Source organism: Durio zibethinus, chromosome 2, assembly GCF_047325235.1.
Source record: "Durio zibethinus cultivar Kanyao isolate XHJ-2024 chromosome 2, ASM4732523v1, whole genome shotgun sequence".
Lineage (NCBI taxonomy): Eukaryota > Viridiplantae > Streptophyta > Magnoliopsida > Malvales > Malvaceae > Durio > Durio zibethinus.
Window position 1 is genome coordinate 580416 of NC_143163.1, and position 20331 is coordinate 600746.

Genomic DNA, 20331 nt, shown 5'->3' on the forward strand with positions numbered 1-20331 from the left:
TTGTCTTTTGGATTACGAAGAGGCTTATTTATTTCTTTTCCTTTTATTTTCTTCTTGTGTGGGAGATGTTGTTGAAGGGATGGTTGAGAGTGCCTTTGTCTCATTGATAATGACCTTACATCCTCAGTACTTTTAAATCTTTCATTTTAGCTTTCTACATTTGGAATTTGTCTTTTCTGGAAGAATTGTTTGGCGAGTCTAGCTTAGCTAATTTATTATTTGGCTGCTGAAATTATCTGCTTCTTGTTCGCATTTACATTGGTCATCCTGTTGCCAGAATTTTGCTTTTCGTTCTGCCATCAAAGAATTTAGCCCGGCCTTGAGAGGCCCCATCTTGGTTTTAAGCCAATGACTATTGCATTATGTTTCGTAATTCTGAACTGCATGTTACATTGGTGTAATTGTAGGTTATGTGTAGCTCTTGCTTTTTATCACTGCATATTACTGCAATGTCTCCCTGTCTGGAACAATAGGTCAGATATTCCTTCATATGGCTTTCCATAACTGGATATTTTCGTAGAAAATTTTCCAAAGTTTCCAGCGAGGATGTTAACCTTGAATCTTTATTAGATAATAATGTTAACCATGAATCTTTGTTAGATAATCATACATTTTGTAACTTTTTTTTGCGTACAAAGTTTGCACCCCATAACTTTTGACATACATGATTTTTTTTTTTTTAAATAAGAAAAATATTATTATCATTTTATTCTATCCTGTGAGTTTTGGCAATGGGAATAATATGGAGCCAATTTCCTTCTTATATTTGTGAATGCCGAATTTTAATTTATTGAAACTGTTTCTGAAAAAAAAAAAAAAAAAACAGTGTTTGAATTATTGGAGAATGAAAAAGAGTTGGAAAGTTAAATGGGATTAAAAAAAAAATTTGGCCATTTGGGCTCAAGCGAGGAGAAATCTCTTTAAGAAAATAAAGATAATGATTATTTTTTATTCTTTAGGATAAAAAGTTATGGGCCGGATTAATTAGTATTTGTTAATGGCCCATTTAACCCAATTAAAGTTCAATTTTTTTATGCGTTCAATATGACCGTTAGTTCCTTCCCCTTTTAAAGGCGGTGATGCGTGGCACTAGAAAAAAATTACCGGGCAAGTAACCGCCATCTATTTATAAATAGTTTTTACAGACCAAAGAAAAAATATTGGTTGCTCAGTTCTTTACTTTTACTTTTTATTTAGGTTTTGTAAAAGCGCTAGGGTTAGGGATTGAAGAGAGAGGAAAAAGAGGTAAACAAAGACGAGAAAGACGAGGCAAAGGAAACTGTGAAATTTTCTGTCTTTCTTAATTAGTAATCGTCTCTATTGATCTTCCATTTTACTTTTGTAGTGTTTTACAATTATCTTTTAAACGGAAACTTTCTTTTACAATTTCCAATTTTTATTTTCGGTAAAGAAATATCTTAAGAAAGAGTCGTGAACACAATCTATGTTTTATTGGAGTATTATTTTTTAACTGTCATTGTCGTTTCGCTAATAATAGTACAAGTGTGTCAGCGTAAGCCGTGACGCTTGCTGGCCTATATATATATATATATATATATATATATATATATATATATTTGTCTTGTCTCATCCACAACTTTTTTTTTATCCTTCTTTTTCTAATGATGCAAGGGTGTCTTACTTATTCTTTGACTTGTTTTCAGACCATATATATACGTAAGTAACCATGCATCCGAAGTACAGCAAGCTAGTCCTCTCCATCAGAATCTATCTTGGGTTCCTTGAATTTCTTCTCATAGTTTTACTACTTAAAGACTTTCAACTACGACGCTACCGTCCTGTCCCTGTCCTACAGGTATCAATCTTATTTCCTTTCGTTATTGTTCTGTTAGGTTGCAGGGAGATGAAACTTGAAAGACAAGTATGAGCTTTTGGATTTCATATTGCTTAGAAGTGGAACAGTTTAATGGTTTACGGTTCCACTGAGACTTTTGCTTCGTATACTCTTTTTTTTGTTGAAACTTGAATCTTTAATCTCATTTTCGTTTTATGGTTTACACTTTACGAAGGTTCTGTAATATCAGAGATCAAAATGGTTTGTGTTCCTTTATTCCTGGAATTGGTTTTAGTTGCAAATTAACCTTTTTTTTATTTTGTATATTCGAATCTTGGTTATAAATTTAACTTTTGTCTGTATTATTTGTGTTGAGATGTCTACAATTATCATTTGCTACAATTTTGTTTAATGTTGAAGCATGAGTGCGGGTTGTTCTCAATGCAGATAGGACATTGTGTTGAAGAGTAAAGATTGTGCTATAAAATTTCCTTTTACATTTCTCTCTTCTGAAGGAGAAGATAAGTTCAGTAAATATCTAATCAATTTTATGTCTTTAAGGGTGGTGGCTAGTGATGGCGTTTGAACCGTTGGTTTGGTATTGTCAGCCAGTGGAAAATGCGGCTTGGACAAAAGTGGTTGCCGGTGCTTTTGGTGCATACACACCTTGTGCTATCGACTCTGTGGTGATTTCCATTTCTCACTTGGTTCTTTTGGGCCTGTGTTGTTATCGTATATGGTTGATTAAGAAGAGCTCCAAAGTCCAGAGGTTTTCTTTGAGGTCAAAATGCTATAGTTATATGCTTGGTTTGTTGGCTGGTTATTCTACCATCGAGCCATTACTAAAGTTGTTGATGGGTATTTCGATCTTTAATTTGAATGGAGAAACTGGTCTTGCTCCCTATGAGGTAACTTTCTGTTACAACTAGTAGTTGACACCCTTCTTATTCATTGCCTCAGGAAAATTTTATAGGTACTGGTTTAAAATGAGGTTCTGCATTTTAAGTTAAAATATTGTAGGACTATTATGGCTATAAAAACAGACCAATTGTTTTGTTAGGCTGAATTTATTTGCTTGTTTCATACATTTTACTTCCTTTTGTTGGTTCCAGGTGATGGTTAAATTTTACCATAAGTTCTGGCAATTTCATTTTGTTATCAGCTATTTGCTTGAACATAACAACTTGCTTAAACTCGTATATGCTTTATAATTTACTCTCTTGCAGGCAACTTCTTTGATCATTGAGGCTACAGCTTGGTGCTCTGTGCTTATTATGATAGGACTAGAAACAAAAAGTTACATCAGGGAGTTTCGGTGGTATGTGCGTTTTGGAGTTGTTTATGTTCTGGTCGGGGATGCTGTGCTTCTCAATCTCATTCTACCAGTGAAGGATTTGTACAGTAGGTTAGATTCCTCCCATTCCTCAATTTAGTTCATTTACCATAAGCCTCTTAAAAAAAAAAAAATTCCATAAGCATTAAAAAAAAATTCTTTTTTTTTTTGGGGGGGGGGGGGGGGTTGGGGGGGATTTAGTGCTGTAACAACAACAACAACAATGACAAACTAAGCCTTATATCCCATAACTCTGGGGTCGGCTATATGAGAGACCAAAGAAGAATCATGTTAGGTTCTAGTTTCGAATATTCTTGCGCCACTCATTTCCATCCACAACAACCTTTCCCTCTACTTCTTTGACCTTCATGTCATTTTTTATTACTTTTATATATGATTTGTGATCCTTTTCTCATATACATGTTCTTTTATAAACCTTGCCTCATCCCATGAATATTATTGGATCATTTAGTAAATGTTTGTTTATAAATCTCTAAGCCAAAATATCTTACAGATTTTGTAAGAGTAATATATTAGGGTGAAGCTTATTTGTCCTTTTTTTTTTCTTTCTCACATTCCAGTATTTGTAGAAGAGCCCACCATCAGCAGTAATGACTCTTTTAACTACTGAAATTATTTACTAAATAAATTTGACCAATGAAAACTATTTTGGATTAAATAGAACCTTTCATAATTTTGTTGCAGATGTGGACTCATATCCTTCAAAGGAAAAGACTTTTCTCCAGCTTTTTCATTCTTATTTGTTTTGCCCCGAGTTGATAGAATCTAGTCCATTTACATCTGTCAACAGGACAGTCACGCTGACAAGTTTATTTTATTTGCTCATGCAGCTATGCATTGTATTTGAGCATCAGCATGGTTTTCTGTCAGGTTTGTTTTGTATATTTGCCTTTTATCATACTCATTTTTCCTATATCTCTATAAAAGTAGTCTTTACCTGCTTTTATATTTTCCTTGGTACCATATTGGCTGCCCTAATTTTATTTAGCCACTTGAAATCTGGCTAAAAGTGTGTCATTAGCAAATTGTCTTGTACAAAAAAATTAACGAAAGTTATAAGGAGACATAGCTCTCTCTCCTTTTCACAATCTTCTTTTCCCCATTCCTTCTAGAAATATTAACATCACCTTTTTTTCCAAATATTCATCACATTGGCCACTTACATGTCTACTTTTAGTTGGCATGACTTAACATCATTTTAGGTTTACATGACTTAGCATCATTTTAGCCCTCCTCCCTTTTTTGGGTTTAAAACTTAAAAGTTAGCATTCTTTTCACTTTCATAGATTGACAAAAATATGCTAGGTCTTGAAACCAAAGTGGACAAAAAATTTAAGCCTGTCTTTAATAGCATGACTAGTTTTTTTATCTAGAATGCTGCCAGACCATTGAGGCCATTATAATTTCTTGGGATTTGAAGTAACTAAGTTCAAGCTTCTGGTCAAATGTTAATACTTGCTAGGGCTGTCTAAAATTAAATCCTTTGGGACAGAAAAACCTGGACAGTTCTTTGACTTAGATTGTTAATGCTTTTGTCTTCAAGTCATTTTAAGTCAGTTTCATTTATTTGTGCTTATTGTCTGTTGTAGGTTTTATTTGGGATTCTTCTAGTTGTTTATTTTCCTAACCTCCATCTGTCTCCTGGGTATGTTTTGATACAAAATGAGTCTCTTGATAGTGAAGAATATGAACCACTTCCTGAAGGAGACCAAATATGTCCTGAAAGGCGTGCCAGCATTATTTCAAGTAAGTACTCTGATTGATTATGACACCACTAGTTTGAGAAGTTCAAATGGTTGCAGGTTTGCTAGATAGTTTTAGAAAAGCAGCTTTTTGATGGAACTGTAACAAGGTAATTATTTGGATAAACTGAATAAGGACCGATGTTATAGCAATATATGCAAGTCTTGGTATTGGGATGTTTAAATTTTGAAAAGAATAAACGTCTGTACATGAGTTCGAAAAGTTCAAATGGCTGCAGGTTTGCTAGTTATTTGTAGAAAAATACCTTTTTGATCGAACTATAACTAGGTAATGACTTGGCTAGTTTGTGAATAAGCAACTGGTGTTATGGTAATATGTGCAAGTCTCGGATGTTCTACATTGTGAAAAGAATATATATCCTTGGTCAATGTTGGTCGGACTCAAGAGGAAATGTCAGACATTGGTATGTGTTCAACATAGGTATATTCAATTTTTTTTTATAGATTTTCCCTAATATTTGGAGGGTTGAGGGCACAAGGCCACTTACCCTTGTCCACTTTGAAGTGTCTGAATACATGTTTAACGTGGATGCTTGAGGAAAATTAAAGTCAGAGCAACATAGTCCCTTTTTTTTTTTTTTTTTTTTTCACTTTTGGGTTTTTTCACATATGTGCTTTAATCCTGCCCACCCTCCACCCATTTTTCCCTGAAAAGGGCCTTTTAGTAAGATATGGTCAGTGGGGATGCACTAGGAAACACAGTTTGGACTGTTCTACTGAGTTTAAAACCTTTTCTATTATTTGACAAAGATCAGTTTTGGGCTAATTGTTGGTAAATGATGCTTCACTATGAACTGAGCTTCTAATTAAAAGTTTGTTGCTTTATGCTGTGACAGAAATTTTTTTCGAATGGATTACTCCACTCATGCGGCAAGGTTATAGAAGACCTCTCACTGAAAGGGATGTTTGGAAGCTAGATACATGGGATCAGTCTGAAACATTGATTCAGAAGTTAGTGTTCTGTTGCTTCCCTTGCATTTGCTTTCACAAGATAATGCATCGTCAGTGAACGAGAGCAATTTCTACCTTTGCAGGTTCCATAGATGTTGGGTCAAAGAAACTCAAAGATCTAAGCCATGGCTATTGAGAGCTTTGAATAGTAGCCTGGGAGGAAGGTTAGTTAGCTATGTGGTTCCATTTTTTTTCCTTCCTTTATAATTAGTTGTAATATGCATCCTGAAGAATTTCTCTGCCAAGTGTAGATGTCATCTTGTCCTAATTATCTTAACTCTCTTTTTTTTATAAATGAGTCATGCAGGTTTTGGTTGGGAGGTATTTTCAAGGTAACGTGCATGCCACTCGTATTTCTCACATGGAAGTTAATTTGATTTTAAATTATTATGTTCTTTGAGTTAAGAGAACAAGGCATCTTTAGGTAATCCATGTTTTGTGTTTGGTGAGCTTAAAATTGTTTGTAATTGGAAAATATTTTATGCATGGTAGGTGTTTTTCTTCATTATCTACTGTATCTACCGTCTTGAAGAATTTTGCATGCTTTATTAGATGTTGAGTTGTAGTTTAGATATTCAGTGGCTACTATCTGAAACTGTAATACTTTACTTATGCAATCCTCTTACTCTTGATGAGCATATGTCTTGCTTATACTAATCTTGAGCTGTAATGCACATCATCTCATTTTCCCAATAACTTTTTGATTGAACTTTTTGGTTCTTGTGCTTAAATACAAAGTTATTATATCTAATCCTGTGATAAATCTTGGCCATTTCTTGACAGTCACACTTTCTACAGATGAATTTCAAGTTTTACTGCTAGAAAATCATGTTAAGATTTAACATTTCAATAAGATCTGACTGTAAAGAAGTTGAAACAAACTTTTTTATGCTTGCTTATAGCTTCCTATTTGAACATCACAGATTGCAAGTGACCTTTGTCAGTTTGCGGGTCCTATGTTGCTAAACCATCTCTTAGAGGTTGGTCTTTTATATTTTTCCGCTGGTGAAGGCCTAATTTAACAAATAACTTCTTGTTTCTCTTTGTTTATTCTGCTATAGAAGAGAAATAGTCACTTTTATATTTCATTTTGATAATTTTTTCTACAGAGTTGATAACCTTCTAGTTCTACTGATTATGTACATCTTTAAAGAAGTTATAAAATTTAAAATAGTAACAAATTAAGCAATGATTTCCACTAGCCAAAGAAAATTTCTATTATAGACAATTTTTTAGTTGTCCCATTTTAGTCTTGGTCCTACTTTGTGTATTCTATGCATTGTGTTAAATTTGTAATTCTCTTGTTATCATCTGCAGTCAATGCAACGAGGTGACCCAGCCTGGGTTGGTTATATCTACGCCTTCTTAATGTTTCTTGGAGTGGTATGACCCCTTTTCTGTGTTTCCTTATCAGGAGTTCTTTTTTAAGATAAACCCAGAACCTCCCAATTTAAAATTTCTTTTGGAAAAATTATTTTATAGTATATGCTATGGTTTATTGCAACAAAACCTGAATCTTGTGGGTGTGTTTTTCCCACTGAATGATCATAGAGTTTTATTCATGTTTTTTCTCTCATTTCTTCAGTAATGTGAATAGTAGTTTTGATATCATTGTCTTTGTCCATATGTTTTTTGTGAACTATCTGTTCTGCACTCCAAACAATGCTATTTCATGGCCTAAAGTTAAGTATTTTGCAAGTAAAGCAGGTGGTTTGCTCTTTTTTCCAAAGATAAAGGCTTCTGCTTATATAAGCTCTTCCTGTAATTGATATGAAATTAAGTTCAAAGAAGTGATACCTTGGAAAGCTGCTGCGGTTCTGACATTGTTACTTATTTCAACTCATTTCAGTTATGTGTTGTACTACTTGAGGCTCAGTATATGCAGAATGTTTTTCGTGTTGGTTTTCGTCTACGGTCTACTCTGGTAATATATTTCCTTCCTCCTAAAATAGACACAAACAAGCACATGGATCTGTTTTTGAGTGTGTTGAACTTGGCCCTCTTTTCCTTTCAAGTAGAGCACAGTTGCTTTAGTTGAAGCAGGTTTTGGTTTTTGAGTTATCCATTTCAATTTGGTGGCTTAATCGTATTTTACTGTTTCTATCCTAGGTGGCAGCTATATTTCACAAATCTCTAAGGCTGACTCATGAGGCTCGCAAGAATTTTCCATCTGGAAAGATAACGAATATGATTACAACAGATGCTAATGCACTTCAGGTATGGTTCTTGTCTGATTGTTTTGTAATTGCAAGTATTAATTGATCCCAGAAGTGTATATTATGCATTTAGAATCGGAGTCCATAAAGACAAAAGGCAGTATATCTAAGGAAATTCTTAGTATATATCCTGTTATATTTCAAATTTTGCCATATGTCAGTACTTTAAGAAAGATGAATAATCCTTTGACAATTATCAAGAAGAATACAAATAATAATCAATACTGACGGTACATTATTACCATTTAAAAGTAGCATAGAATTTGGAGCTTTGTTCAGTTGGTTCATGCAGCCACCCTTTAAAAGGTGGCATCCAGCAGGTCCGGGGTTCAAATCCTAGTACCTGCAACCCATTCCCCCTATTCCTAGGCTGTGGCCTTCTTTGTACAAAAAAAGTACTATTCCTTTATACCCTAAACATGGGATATATTGGCCATTTTGGCTACAAAAATAGATATTTAAGTGTGGATTTCTGATGTTTAAACTACATAATTTTTTTTCTTAATTTTTTTTTAAAAGGAATTTAATAGTCTTAAAACTGATATGCATGTTAATATCTGGTAGCTTCTCCTATTATGACTTGTTTTGTCCGATCCTTGGTTCATAACTTGTTGACTTAACAAGAGGAGCATAACATGGGGAACTTCTATACTGTTACAGATTCTTGAATAATATGCATAACTTGCAATTTGCAATTAATGTGTTTTTTCAATTGGAGGTGATAAGACCAGAACTTGTATTCTGCATTGATCTTTTCTCTATTTTGTTGTTTATTCTTGTGTATAGGTTAGAGAGTTAATTTCAACTATCATTGATTCTACTTTACTTTGTTCAGCAAATATGCCAACAACTTCATGTATTGTGGTCAGCTCCATTTCGTATCATTATTTCTATGGTTCTTCTTTATCAGCAACTCAGTATTGCTTCACTTTTTGGATCACTAATTCTAGTTCTTGTGGTCCCACTGCAGGTAAAAATTTTTATACCCCTCTTTTTTTTTTTTATTTGTTTTCTACTAGTTCACTTTTATAAGATCTTAGATTTCATTTTGTTAGCAAAGGGAGAATTATGCTTGATGAGTTGATACCAGCCATTGTAATGATTATCTGCCAATCTACCATATGTAAGTTTGTATTTTAACTCCCTTTCTCTGGAGTTAACTGAGAACTAATCTCCATAATTCGTTCAGAGAGAAAGAAGGAAATCTAAAAGAGCACGAGGAGTGACATAGGTAGAAAATATTAGTAATTGAATTAAATCTTGTCTCTCAGAGAAGTCTGCAGTCAAGGAAAGCAACTGTGATGATTTAATGTTGTGAAATGATTTTCCATGTGGATGGTCTTCTGATATCTACTGTCTTCTATTTTTTCTTGCTATCCAAGATGAAATTATTTAAACTGTCTTTCTGATTATTGATCATGTCTTAAGATAATCTTTCTTTACGTGGGCACAGACCATTTTGATTAGCAAAATGCGAAAAATGACTAAGGAAGGACTACAGTGGACTGACAGAAGAGTCAGCCTTATGAATGAAATTTTAGCTGCTATGGACACTGTGAAGTATGATTGAATTCAGAAAGCACTTCCCTTGGATTTCAATGTATTTTCTTGCCATCTCATAGTGCTTATTGGCTCTATGCTTGAAAATTTTTCAGATTTTATGCATGGGAGAAAAGCTTTCAGACAAGAGTTCACAGTATACGAAATGATGAGCTGTCATGGCTTCGGAGAGCTCAATTACTATCCGCTGTATGATATTGGAAATTCAAGTCCTGCTTCTTTTCTTTCTTTTTGTGTGTGTTATGTGAAATGCAAAAACATAATATGACATTGCTAGTTGCCATGTGAAATTGTGCTTTCTTCAATGGAAGTGCTTGCTTTTGCGCTGGAAGATGTAATTATGGTGGTCATCAACCTTAATCTTTAACATGTTTATGCTTTCACAATTTGATGCAAGGGAAAATGTGATTATGGTTGCCAGCATCCATAGTATTGGGTTCTCCATTTTAATCCAGTTTATGGGAAAGATAGGTTAGATTGTTGCTCCCTTGATTGTGATCTATGACAAGTTGCAACACAAATCCATGTTCTGACACTACATTGTAGAGTATGTTGGTTAGTTATGCAAGTTGCGTTCAATGGCAAATGCTCATTTATCTATCTGGCTGATTTTAAATTATGCTTGTAGCACCTGCTGTTCATGCTGCTATCCTTCAAGCTGCATAAAGTATTAATGTGTTTTTAGTACACATTGACTTTATTTATTTTTTTAACAAATTGTCTTTCATGCAGTTTAACAGTTTCATGGTAAACAGCATACCAGTTGTTGTGACGGTAGTTTCATTTGGGACGTTCACTTTGCTTGGTGGGGATTTAACACCTGCAAGGGCATTCACATCACTTTCGCTGTTTGCATTGCTACGATTACCTCTGAACACACTTCCTAATTTGCTAAGCCAGGTTTACATACTTCCTCTAAACACACTTTCGCTCTTTTGGCATATTGGCTAGCCAAGAAAGCTGTTTAGTCATTTAACACCTGCAAGGGCATTCACATCACTTTCACTGTTTGCATTGCTACGATTACCTCTGAACACACTTCCTAATTTGCTAAGTCAGGTTTACACACTTCCTCTGAACACACTTTCGCTCTTTTGGTTATTGGCTAGTCAAGAAAGCTGTTTAGTCACTCAATAACTTAACAGCTATGCATTGAAATTTAAGGATTTATGTTAATGAAAGGAAAATAACCTTAAAGAATTTAAGAACCTATTTAATTTTTGTTGATAATTATTTGTATTGTAATGTAGCCTGTACATTTTTCAAGGTTCACTTGTCATTAAGTTTCAGTTGTTTAGCACTATTGGTCAAAGAATAACATAGCTTCTATTGTCTTCTTGACAGTCCATTGCTTGGTTTTTCAGGTTGTAAATGCAAATGTATCATTACAACGTCTTGAAGAGCTTTTCTTAGCTGAAGAGAGAGCTCTAGCACCAAATCCACCTCTTCAGCCGGGCCTTCCAGCCATCTCAATCAAGGATGGAAACTTTTCATGGGATTCAAAGGTCATTCTAATTCTTGTTTCTATACTTCTCAAATTATGAGTCAATCGCTTTGCTAAAATGGAACCTTTGCATTTAATATTGCTTGTGAAGGGTTTACTAATGATCAGATAATACATTTAGTTTGCATCATGCTCTGTAAGAGAATGGAAAGACAGAAAGCAAGTTGTTAGAAATTGATTTCTGCCTCAAATTATCCGGCTGAAGTATTATAGCTTTGATGTTACATAGGATATGATGCTTTAGCAACAGCAACAATGGAAGGAATTAAAGCAACATCAACAATGGAACTAACATTAAAAACACTGCAAGTATCCTTCACAAACACGTTGCTTTGTGCCCATATGAATTAATTTATACTTAAAAAAGTTTATGGAGAATAAGTTGATGTGCTATTTTCGAGGGCTTTCTACCATATTAGGTCTTTAAAAGAAAATAACCTTTAATGATGGATACTGCTTAAAGGCTGTCATGGTGTGGAGCACCCAACTTGTCCATCTTTATTACAAACTATTTACTTGATAAATATCAACCACAAATGCAGCATATTTACATACACGTGATCTTTGGATGTTGCTTAGAATGAAGTTGACTACTATACTTGGCAGTCTAGTTTCCAATGGATGCACTATTCCCAGCATTATAAAGAGGAAGTTCTCGTGTACTTATAATCATCAACATTGTTGATATTGCAGTGTGCCGCTTTCCTAGATGATGACAACTTTGACATTTTCTTTTCCAGGCAGAGAAGCTCACTTTATCAAATGTCAATCTAGAGGCGCCAGTCGGCTGCTTGGTTGCGATTGTTGGTGGAACTGGAGAAGGAAAAACATCACTTATATCAGCAATGCTAGGGGAGCTACCTGCAGATGCAAATTCAAGTGTTGTTATAAGAGGGACTGTTGCTTATGTTCCCCAAGTTTCATGGATTTTTAATGCTACTGTAAGTTGCAAATTGCTTATGTTCTTCATTGATATTTTCTTTAATTTCAAAATTTTATCACTTCCAGTATTCTTTGGAAATGGAAGTTTTCTTTCTACTACCACACATGTTTCTGACCTTCAAACTTTATTTTCGCAGGTTCGTAACAACATACTGTTTGGATGTAGCTTTCAACCAGAACGATATTGGAAGACCATTGACGTGACAGCCCTTCGGCATGATCTCGACATTCTTCCTGTTAAGCGGATTTGATATTTCTACTTGTAATTTCTTTTGCTTATTGTGAAATGTCTCCATAAGTAATTAACTATATTGCATTGCCCTTCAGGATCATGATCTCACTGAGATTGGTGAGAGAGGAGTGAATATAAGTGGTGGGCAGAAGCAGAGAGTTTCCATGGCTAGAGCTGTCTACTCCAATTCGGATGTTTACATATTTGATGACCCTTTAAGTGCCCTCGATGCGCATGTTGCACAACAGGTAATCTGTTTACTCTGATCAACATGTGCAATTCCATCACGTTCTATGCTGATCATAGTTCATTTCACAGTATGTAGAACACAAAATAGGTTCCATCAAACTGACATGAACTTAGTACTTGTATAAGAATTGAGAGAATTAGTTTTGAGGCTAAATTTTAAGGGTTAATTGAGGTCAAAAGGATGGGAAATTGTCAGAGCAGTTAAAGCTTGTAGTAGATTTGGTATGGGTTTAAAATTGAGGTGCTGAATAGTTATGTAGAAGAAGAAATAGGTTCCATCAAACTTACATGAACTTAGTACTTTTATAAGAATTGAGAGAATTAGTTTTGAGTCTAAATTTTATGGGTTAAAGGATGCGAAGTTGTAAGAGCAGTTAAAGTTTGTATTAGATTTGGTATAGGTTTAAAATTGAGGTGAAGAAATCAGTCTTAAGGTGTAGATTTAGAGCAACAGTGCTGAATAGTTATATAGAACTGGAAATAGGTTCCATCAAACTGACATGAACTTAGTAATTGTATAAGAATTCAGAGAATTAGTTTTGAGTCTAAATTTTAATGGTTAATTGTGGTCAAAAGGATGAAATTGGGATGAAGAAATCAGTCCTAAGGTGAAGAATTAGAGCAACAGTGCTGAATAGCTCTATGATGATATTTCTTTTTCATAAGGTAAAGTTCACCGAATGTATGTAGACCCCTAACACTCCAATAAGAAATTACTGTACTAGTACATTTTGTCCAGCAAGGAGGAGGCTCCGATAAAAACTTGCTTTAAAATAGCTCCAGGACCATAATTAAACATAATAACATCAAACCAGTAGGAAAAAAAAAAGACAATAATCACAAATATTCTTGGAACCTAATCTTGACTTCCCTCCACAACTTTGCCATCTGCATCATGACTAGTGTCCTTCAAGGATGGTGTTTTTTTTCCCCTTTCCTCAGCTTGTCTGAAGTTTCTTGGGAAATTAAAGGAACTATCTCTTATTTCTTAAGAGTAGGATTTTTCAGTTTCTATCTGTATCTATTTTCAACTTTTTGGGAATAATCATTCAACCTTTTTCAATCCCCAAAAAGAGTGCTTGAGATAATGCCATATTGGCCTAATCTGAAGTCATTTGCAGGTTTTCAACAGATGCATCAAGGAAGAGTTGCAAGGAAAAACCAGAATACTTGTCACAAACCAGCTACATTTTCTTCCACATGTAGATCGCATCCTCCTTGTCTCTGATGGCGTGATTAAAGAAGAGGGTACCTTTGAGGAGATCTCAAAAAATGGAAGGCTATTTCAGAAACTGATGGAAAATGCCGGCAAAATGGAAAAACAAGGAGCAGAAAAGGAAGATGGAAAAGACTTTGACCTGGAAGACTTTAAACCAACATCAAATGAGATGGTTAACAGAAATGAGCTGCTAAAAAATGCAAAGCCTGGAAAAAAGGGGAAAGGTAGGAAGGCTGCACTTGTAAAGCAAGAAGAAAGGGAAACAGGTGTGGTCGGTTGGAATGTTTTGATGAGGTAATACGGCATCATAAACACAACTAAATTTATCGAATTCAGGCTTTTCAATAACTTTGATTTTAGTTATTTTTTCTTTTTTCCAAGACAAACTCAATTGGGAAAACTATATTCTCCTAGGTCAGCTTCTTTTGGTTAATGATGTCTGTCTCTCTGTAGCACTTCAGCATCAAACAATAATTTCAGTGAAGACTTAAAAAGTTGGAGCTCCTATCTGTCAAGTTAAACTGTTGGGTAAAATGGTCACTCAAAAAATAGTAAAGGAGTATATTTGAATTCACATGTAAATCCCATTTCTATTTGCAGGTATAAGGATGCTGTGGGAGGCCTATGGGTGGTTATGATACTCTTAACCTTCTACTTTTCAACTGAAGTTCTTAGAATTTTAAGCAGCACTTGGTTACGCTTTTGGACGGATCAAAGTACTTCAAGGAGTTATAAGCCTGGGTACTACATTGTCATTTATACTCTTCTAGGATTTAGTCAGGTACGTGTCTTTGTCTGCAGTTGATAGATGGTTTGCTTTGGTATTCATTAACACTTGTTGTAATGAAAGATTATGATGATGGCTTACTTTTCAATACGATTATTCAGCAGGATATATCTTTTATATACTCAAAAAATGCACTGAAAGCAGGGTTAGGCATTTTACCAATGTGTGTGTCTTTGCCTGCCCCAACGGAAAATTTAACTTTCAAAGCACTACCAACTCTTATCTGCTATTTTAGTACTTATTATAATGAGTTATTTACCATTTTAATGAATTCAGGTAACTGTGACGCTGACAAACTCTTTTTGGTTGATCACTTCAAGTCTTCGAGCAGCCAGAAGATTGCATGATATGATGCTAAATTCCATCCTAAGAGCTCCAATGTTGTTTTTCCAGACCAATCCAACCGGGCGTGTAATCAATAGGTTTTCAAGAGATATAGGTGATATCGATCGTAATGTTGCCAATTTTATGAATATGTTTATGAACCAGGTGTGGCAGCTTCTCTCAACATTTGTTCTGATAGGCATTGTGAGCATATTTTCCTTGTGGGCCTTAATGCCACTTCTTGTCTTGTTTTATGCAGCCTATTTATATTATCAGGTATGTCCCATAATTGTTAGTTCCTCACCTGTTTTAAGTCTTGGGTTTTCATGTTTCCTTAGTTCTGAGACTAATACTCACTGAAAGGGACTTGTACACCACATTGAATTTAATGAAAAAGAATCATTACTGTTAATTTTTGGATGATTTTGAAACTTCTTGCCAGCATTATAGAACGCACTCACTTTGTGGATTATTTATTTCCCAAATTGTCTAATTTAAGCAAGTATTCTACCTTAGTTGCATGCACATCTAAATATTCTCTGGTGATTATTATCTTTCATTTAATGCATCTTTGCTCTACACAAGTCTCAATGATCATATTCTGTGGCAGAGCACATCTCGTGAAGTGAAACGCTTGGATTCGATTACCAGATCACCTATTTATGCACAATTTGGAGAAGCATTAAATGGTTTGTCATCCATTCGTGCATACAAAGCTTATGATAGGGTTGCCAATGTTAATGGGAAGTCCATGGATAATAATATTCGATTCACCCTTGCAAATACTAGTTCAAATCGTTGGCTCGCAATAAGATTAGAAACATTAGGAGGCCTTATGATTTGGTTGACAGCAACCTTCGCGGTTCTGCAGAATGGAAGAGCAGAAGACCAGGCAGCTTTTGCATCCACAATGGGTCTACTTCTAAGTTATACTTTAAATATCACTAGTTTATTGAGTGGTGTTCTAAGACAAGCAAGCCGAGCTGAGAATAGCTTAAATGCTGTGGAACGTGTGGGCACATATATCAATTTACCTTCAGAGGCTCCAGATGTAATTGAGAGCCACCGTCCTCCACCTGGTTGGCCTTCATCTGGGTCAATTCAGTTTGAGGATGTTGTTGTACGTTATAGGCCTGAACTTCCGCCAGTCTTGTGTGGATTGTCCTTTACTACTTCTCCAAGTGAAAAGCTAGGGATAGTTGGAAGAACTGGTGCAGGGAAATCCAGCATGCTGAATGCATTATTTCGGATTGTAGAATTGGAAAAAGGAAGAATCTTGATTGATGGTTGCGATCTTGCTAGATTTGGACTGACAGATTTGCGAAAGGTTCTTTGTATCATACCACAATCACCAGTTCTTTTTTCAGGTACCCACTTTAACTTTCGAGTATACTTGGTCAAGTGCATAGTTTAGTCTTTTGGATACTCGTTCAACCCTATCTTTTCTTTTTATCAGGTTTGCTGAAATAATTTTCCTACAATTTATCAAAGCATTGTCACTTTTCTGTGTTGGAATCGTTAGAACTATTGCCAAATGGTTCTATAACTTTTGGTGTTTTACTATGAAGTAGATCTTATAGGAAGAGTAGATTACCAGGTGTATTATTGTTATTATTTTAAGACCTTGAAATTGTAGTTAATTCAATTTGGTGTCTATGAGGATGAAGATACAATCACTGTAAGCTACTGCAGAAAACATAGCAGCGAGATGAGGGAATGAAACTATTGTGCCTTTCTTTTATTTAATTAAAAAATGTGATAACATGAATTATATCAGAATTAACTTTAGGCTTGATTAAAGCATTTATTTGCTGCAGTGCCCTGGACTCTTTTACAGTTAATTGAGGGTAATGAACTGGATGAATCCTATTTCTAGATAAAGCCTATAATTCATAATTTGGAAACAAAGGATGGTTAACTCCTCAATATTTTAGGCAAGGGTTTCCTCTATTGCAACTTGCAAGCCATATCCCCTGATATTTTAGGCAATATTAGATGCCTTTTCTTTGTACTTTTTATAACCTTGACAATCTCTCTTTTTTATTATCTATGACCTTTTAACTTTGCTCTACCTTTTCTAGACATAGCTATGTTTTGCTTAAACCACAAAATATCTTAAAGTAGGGAGAAACATTCAAGAGTGAGAATTTAAAATATTTCTGTTTATTTGCTCAATATTTTCTAACATTGAGTTTTAAGATTAAAGTTTCTCAATTTTTATGGTCATTTTTAATTTATCCAGGAACCGTGCGATTAAATCTTGATCCATTCAATGAGCACAATGATGCTGACCTTTGGGAGGCTTTAGAAAGGGCACATCTAAAGGATGTCATCAGGAGGAATTCTTTTGGTCTGGATTCTGAGGTATTAAAATAGAAAATAATCAAAATAGAAAAGGAAATGGTTGCTAATTGTTAATCTAGGAAACTAGTTTTGGTGATCAGGGCTGCCAAAATAATTATTGTGATGTATGCTTGTTGAGCTAGCTCTCAGACAATTAAAATAAATAAAAGAGTAAACTGGTCGAAGAACAGGCATAAATGATCATAGATCTCTTGTAATTCAATAAATGACTTCTTATTTGTTGTGATTATATAAAGTACGAGCATGTAGCTATGCTCGTGGAAGAAATTTTTTCTAATTTAATGTGCTTGCATGATAACTATATTACCATAACTCTACTGGCTCCATATTGTCATGTTACCTGCTCTCAATTTGTTGGCAATGGCTTGCAAAGGCACTAGGTTGATCAGCCAACTTATTTCAGTAAAGATGCCAATAATCTGCTGACATGTTGAGAATGTATTCTGGAAATCAGCATAGAGTTTTTTTTTATGTTGAAAAGAAAAGATATGCAGAATTCTGTGGTCAGACTAATCTGAATTAATTTAAATTATTACATAAACTTCAACTAGGTTCAGCAAGAGATATAACATTGACATGTATAAGATTGATGGTATAGAAGATGGAAGTTAAAAGTAAAATCAGGTGTTTGTGTAAACCGTCTATTGAACTCCATGTCTGTAAAGTTTGTATTGGTGTCGAAAGTAAAAATCCTTTTAATGCTTATAACCATTTGTAATTGAAAAAACTTGTATATATTATATAAAACAAGAGAAAGTGAAGTGTTGATGAAATAATTCTGCTTCATCCTTGTCAAGGTTTTGGAGGGTGGGGAGAATTTCAGTGTTGGGCAGAGACAATTATTGTGTCTTGCTCGAGCATTGCTGCGAAGGTCAAAGATTCTTGTTCTTGATGAAGCAACTGCAGCAGTTGATGTTAAGACTGATGCTTTTATCCAGCAAACCATTCGTGAAGAATTCAAATCATGCACAATGCTAATTATCGCTCACAGACTAAATACCATCATTGAATGTGACCGGATTCTTGTGCTTGATGCCGGTCAGGTGTGTTCTTGCTTATTGTTATTCTTGGATATTTCTGTTTTTTTTTTTTTTTTTCTCTTTCTGTTAATTTTCCATCCAATTTAGTAGACATCTTGTAGCTGTGATATCTATAAGGCAAGCTTGACGCTTTTCCAGGAATGGCTTGGTAAATTCTAGCTTAATATGAGGACTGTTTCTATGCTATGATTAAGCGTTCTTTCTTTCGATTGGGAAAAAGGAAGATACTCATTAGTGGTGAGTATATTTGGCCAAAAAAAATTAGTGGTGACTAGATAACTTCTGATGCTGCTCTTTCAGGTTCTAGAGCACAGTTCTCCAGAGGAACTGCTAGCTAATGAAGAAAGCACATTCTCTAAAATGGTTCAAAGCACTGGGCCTGCTAATGCAGAATACTTACGTAGCTTAGTTTTTGGAGGTGAGGAGAATAGGTTGAGTATAGAGCAAGCCACGAGGTTAAATGATCGGATGAGATGGTTGGCTTCATCCCGCTGGGGGGCTGCTGCACAGTTTGCCCTAGCTGTTAGCCTCACTTCTTCACAGAATGACCTTCAAAGGTTTGATATTGGAGGAGATATGAGCAATATCCTCCAGAAAACTGAAGATGCAGTCATAACACTGCAGGGTGTTTTGGAGGGAAAGCATGATGAAGTTATAGATGATATGCTTCACCAGCACCAAGTTCCCAGAGATAGATGGTGGTCAGCTCTTTACAGAATAATTGAAGGTACACATATAGTAACTTCTCTTACACATAAACTCCTAACAAAATCACAAATCAGGCAAATCAACATGAACTTGTGTATCATGGTGGTGCATACCTTCCTTTTATGGTGTTGTCAGTAATAATTAGTTTACTTGATTATTGGATAACTTAATTTCTCAGCATTACAGAAATTAATAGCGGTAGTCAAAACCCCTGACAATTGATCGTGACCCCCCCTCTTTTCAATCCGGGAGAACAGTAGAATATTCGTTATCAAAATGGGTGTCCCTAGTGATTTAAAAGTTCTTTTCACTGTTGTTCTAGTAAATATTATATCTTGAAAAGGAGCCGTATGACTCCCCTACGGTCTCCTGTGGAAGAATATCTCCCTCAACTACAAAAATGTGAAACGATTATATAGTTCACCAGTGCGCAAAACACTACCCAGACAATAGTAATCATAGCATGAATATTTGTATAATAGCATGGGTCCAATCCTAATGCGGACTGGTATAAAGTCTTGTTTTATTCATGATCAATGATCGATTGATCCTCTGTTTCAGGTCTTGCTGCAATGAGCAGGTTAACTCAACATAACAGGCTTCAACAATTAGAGTTCAACTCTGAAGACAGATCGATGGATTGGGATGATATTGAAATATAAGAAGATAATTAGAGGCAAATATTTCAGTAAAACATTGGAGCAGACAGCCACATCCTGATGAGCCTGATATTAAAATGTCAATTTTATAATTTATCTGATATTCTCAAACCTGTAACTGGTCACAAACAGTTAGCATTTCACCAACTTGTTAGCAAATTTTATTTTTTGGTTTATGGTTTCCAAACGGGGAGGAAAAGAACTCAATTGGCGTGCCGTGGTATTTTAAAAGAGCATGTGGGTCCTCGATTGATTTGGTGTTGTGACTCGATTATGTGATTCTAAATAAGTTTATTCGAATTTGAAACAGACCCTGCAGCCCTGCACCAAAGTGAACCATGACAATTCATTTATGGTGGTGGGGCTTGCGATATTCCTCTCACGAACATGATTTTTTGTTGGGGGTTGTATGGCTCTTTTCTGTGATGAACAATGAATGAAATGTCCTAAAACATCTAATTGATGGCCTAATGCGGAAAAAACTCCATATTAGCCGTTTGTCTTCTTCTTTCGAAGTTTCCGTGGATGCAGTTTCTTGCCCTGGGAATGTAAAGAAACGGGAAAGATAAAAGGTCTTCTCGCTGCTTGTCAAAATGGAACTTTTTTGCATTATTTTGATCTGTTGGCCGAAATATATAGATTTCTTTACCATCTTCTCAGTATT

The 20331-nt window shown here is 35.1% G+C and overlaps 1 protein-coding gene across 11 annotated transcripts; it reads left to right on the forward strand.

Moving 5' to 3' along the window:
• The first annotated feature begins 1159 nt into the window (after window positions 1-1159).
• On the forward strand, window positions 1160-20163 carry LOC111308550 (ABC transporter C family member 12-like). Of its 11 annotated transcripts, none has more exons than XM_089743870.1 (29): window positions 1160-1307; window positions 1665-1816; window positions 2357-2703; window positions 3022-3200; window positions 3980-4019; window positions 4739-4895; window positions 5749-5863; window positions 5947-6027; window positions 6171-6195; window positions 6787-6843; window positions 7181-7246; window positions 7713-7787; window positions 7973-8080; window positions 8915-9049; window positions 9533-9639; window positions 9735-9828; window positions 10372-10539; window positions 11004-11144; window positions 11884-12084; window positions 12223-12321; window positions 12413-12565; window positions 13688-14079; window positions 14386-14566; window positions 14849-15172; window positions 15507-16263; window positions 17139-17260; window positions 18058-18303; window positions 18601-19027; window positions 19570-20163. In XM_089743870.1, the coding sequence occupies exons 3-29, from the start codon at window positions 2371-2373 to the stop codon at window positions 19668-19670; spliced, it is 4884 nt and encodes a 1627-aa protein (XP_089599996.1). In that variant the 5' UTR covers window positions 1160-1307; window positions 1665-1816; window positions 2357-2370; the 3' UTR covers window positions 19671-20163. The 11 variants fall into 11 exon arrangements, 9 of the variants coding, with proteins under 9 accessions (XP_089599996.1, XP_089600002.1, XP_089600003.1 ...); XM_089743876.1 differs by having other exon boundaries at window positions 1170-1245; XR_016327743.1 differs by lacking the exon at window positions 1160-1307 and adding an exon at window positions 18439-18537 and having other exon boundaries at window positions 1608-1816.
• Window positions 20164-20331: the final 168 nt, after the last annotated feature.

Excerpts from the sequence above, each read along its gene's own strand:
- LOC111308550 (XM_089743870.1), top strand. The coding sequence starts at position 2,371 with ATGGCGTTTGAACCGTTGGTTTGGTATTGTCAGCCAGTGGAAAATGCG. Across the intron at positions 6,844-7,180 it reads TGCTAAACCATCTCTTAGAG|TCAATGCAACGAGGTGACCC; the intron begins GTTGGTCTTTTA and ends TATCATCTGCAG. Across the intron at positions 8,081-8,914 it reads CAGATGCTAATGCACTTCAG|CAAATATGCCAACAACTTCA; the intron begins GTATGGTTCTTG and ends TACTTTGTTCAG.